The 2,021-nt window shown below is 65.2% G+C and overlaps 1 protein-coding gene across 1 annotated transcript in view; it reads left to right on the forward strand.

The window, feature by feature from the left end:
- The first annotated feature begins 1,142 nt into the window (after window positions 1–1,142).
- LAT (linker for activation of T cells) overlaps window positions 1,143–2,021 on the forward strand; it is a 3,737-nt gene continuing 2,858 nt past the window's right edge. The window contains exons 1-4 of the mRNA XM_007452817.1: window positions 1,143–1,245; window positions 1,420–1,447; window positions 1,573–1,607; window positions 1,875–1,959. Of these exons, the coding sequence (XP_007452879.1) occupies window positions 1,143–1,245; window positions 1,420–1,447; window positions 1,573–1,607; window positions 1,875–1,959 (251 nt within the window). The remainder of the gene's footprint in view (window positions 1,246–1,419; window positions 1,448–1,572; window positions 1,608–1,874; window positions 1,960–2,021) is intronic.

Below are 2,021 nucleotides of genomic sequence, written 5' to 3' on the forward strand. Positions count from 1 at the left end.
GGGGTCACCGCTTGCTACCTGCACATCTACCACAGCTGGCCCTGGGCTCACCCCAGGAGGTGCCCGGGCCCAAATCCTCGGCTGGCCCATTTTCTAGGAGGGGCCTTGGGCCATGTTCCAGCTCCCACACACTACGCAGGTGGCCAAGAGGGGATTCTGGGGGTCTGGGAGGGGGATCCCCCGCCACTGGAGCAGCCCCAGGGGCTCGGTGCTATTTGTAACTGAATAAAGTTTGTAGCCAGACCCCAAGTGCCTGCTGGAGTCTCTCTGGGTGCTAGTGACCTCTGCATTGCAGGGGACGCCCCCTCTCTAGTCCCAGGTTCCCAGTGGCTGTTGGGTCACTCCTGCGGGCCCTTGGGCAAATCCCTGCCCTTCTGGGCCAGTGAATGAGGGGGCGGAGTGAGCTGGCTCAGTGTGACCAGGAGTCGCTTACGCCCATGTCTCCCCGAGAGCCCGCCCGCCCTTGGCAGGCCGGCCAGGATGAGGTGGGGTGGGCATGCCCTGGGCCCCTCAGAATTCCTGGTGTCAGGGCCTCCCTCCCTGCCGCCTCCTTGAGCCACGCTGTGGAGGGCACGGCAGCTGGCTGGCCTGCAAGTATCTTTTCCTCCTCCCACTGGTCTGAGTTGCCCCTTGTCCCGGGGACCAGCAGACCCTTCCTGAGGGCCCGGGTCGGCTCCTGAGGCTGCCTCCTCCCCCTCCCCACTGGCTGGGTTGGGGTGGGAAGGGGGAGGGTGCAGCCAGCTGAGCCCTGATGATTTCCTGCCCTCACCCGGTGCTCACCACAGCTTCCTGCCGCAGGCAGGCAGGCGCTGAGGAGAGGCAGGCGCAGAGCCTAGGGGCAGAGTCCAGGGGCAGGTAGGGCTGGGGCACAGGGTCTGTGTAGGGGTGGCTGGCGCCCCAGACACCAGGCCAGGGCCTGACCACCCTGGGTTCAAGGGTCTTCCAGAGCCTGCGCTGACGCCCGCTGAGGGGAGGAGACCCAGGGAGCCCCCGAGGAGGGCGCAGCTGCCCCCCACTAGGCTCCCAGCCTGGTGCCCGCTCGGCCCCTGTACCCTTTCTGGCCTGGCCCTTGCCCCGCTGCTGCTCTGTCCCCGAGGGTTGTGTGGCGAGCAGCTAGGCCCGGTCCACGCTCTCCCCTGCAGATGGAGGCAGTCAGCCTGGTCCTCTTTGTGCTGGGCCTCCTGCTGCTGCCTCTCTTGGCCGTGCTGTTGATGGCATTGTGTGTGCGTTGCCGAGAGCTGCCAGGTGAGTGGGTGCTGGTGGGGTGTCCAGATGCTCAGACACACCAACGGGGATCCTCACCCCACGCCCCAACTCCTTTGTCCCTCTAACTCTTTCGAGTCGCTGAGAGGCCTGTACTCCATCACCCTCTGCCCTCATCACCCCCTTTTCCTGCCTCACGGGCCCTCTCTTCCCCAGGCTCATATGACACTGCTGCTTCCGATGGGTGAGTCTGCCCTGTCCGCCCTGGGTGTCTCCCTCAATACCCGATGCAGGGCTGGGCCCCAGGGGACTGAGATGGGGTCTGGGGCCTCTCCCAGCTGCTTACCCAAGCTGTGTCTCTCCTGCTAGTTTGACCCCAAGTAGCATCGTGATCAAACCGCCTCGTGAGTACACGGAGGGTCACCTTCCTTGGATGCGGGGGGAGCGTCTCCTGGCGTGGGTGGGAGAGCGTGTGCCTTTGTTCAGTTTCCCCCTGTGGCTGCCCACATGGCCTTGACCTGAGCTGGGGGTGGGGAGGGAGATGGGTGCCCCCCCTCCAAGGCCTGTCCAGGGCACAGGGGTGTCGGGGGTTAGTCTGCCCTTCGAGGTCTCGTCCAGGGTAGGGGCGTGAGCTTTGGAGTCATTCCTTCAGCTTGGTCCTGTGTTCTCAGCCACGCTCGCCCCCTGGCCACCAGCCACTTCCTACCCGCCTGTGACCTACCTGCTCCAGAGCCAGCCAGACCTGCTCCCCATCCCGTAAGTGGCCGCTTCCCCTCCAAATCCCCCTTTTTATCCCCTCACCTGCTTGGATTGGGGGC

This window comes from Lipotes vexillifer, unplaced genomic scaffold, assembly GCF_000442215.2.
Source record: "Lipotes vexillifer unplaced genomic scaffold, Lipotes_vexillifer_v1.1 scaffold426, whole genome shotgun sequence".
NCBI classification, from domain to species: Eukaryota; Metazoa; Chordata; class Mammalia; order Artiodactyla; family Lipotidae; genus Lipotes; species Lipotes vexillifer.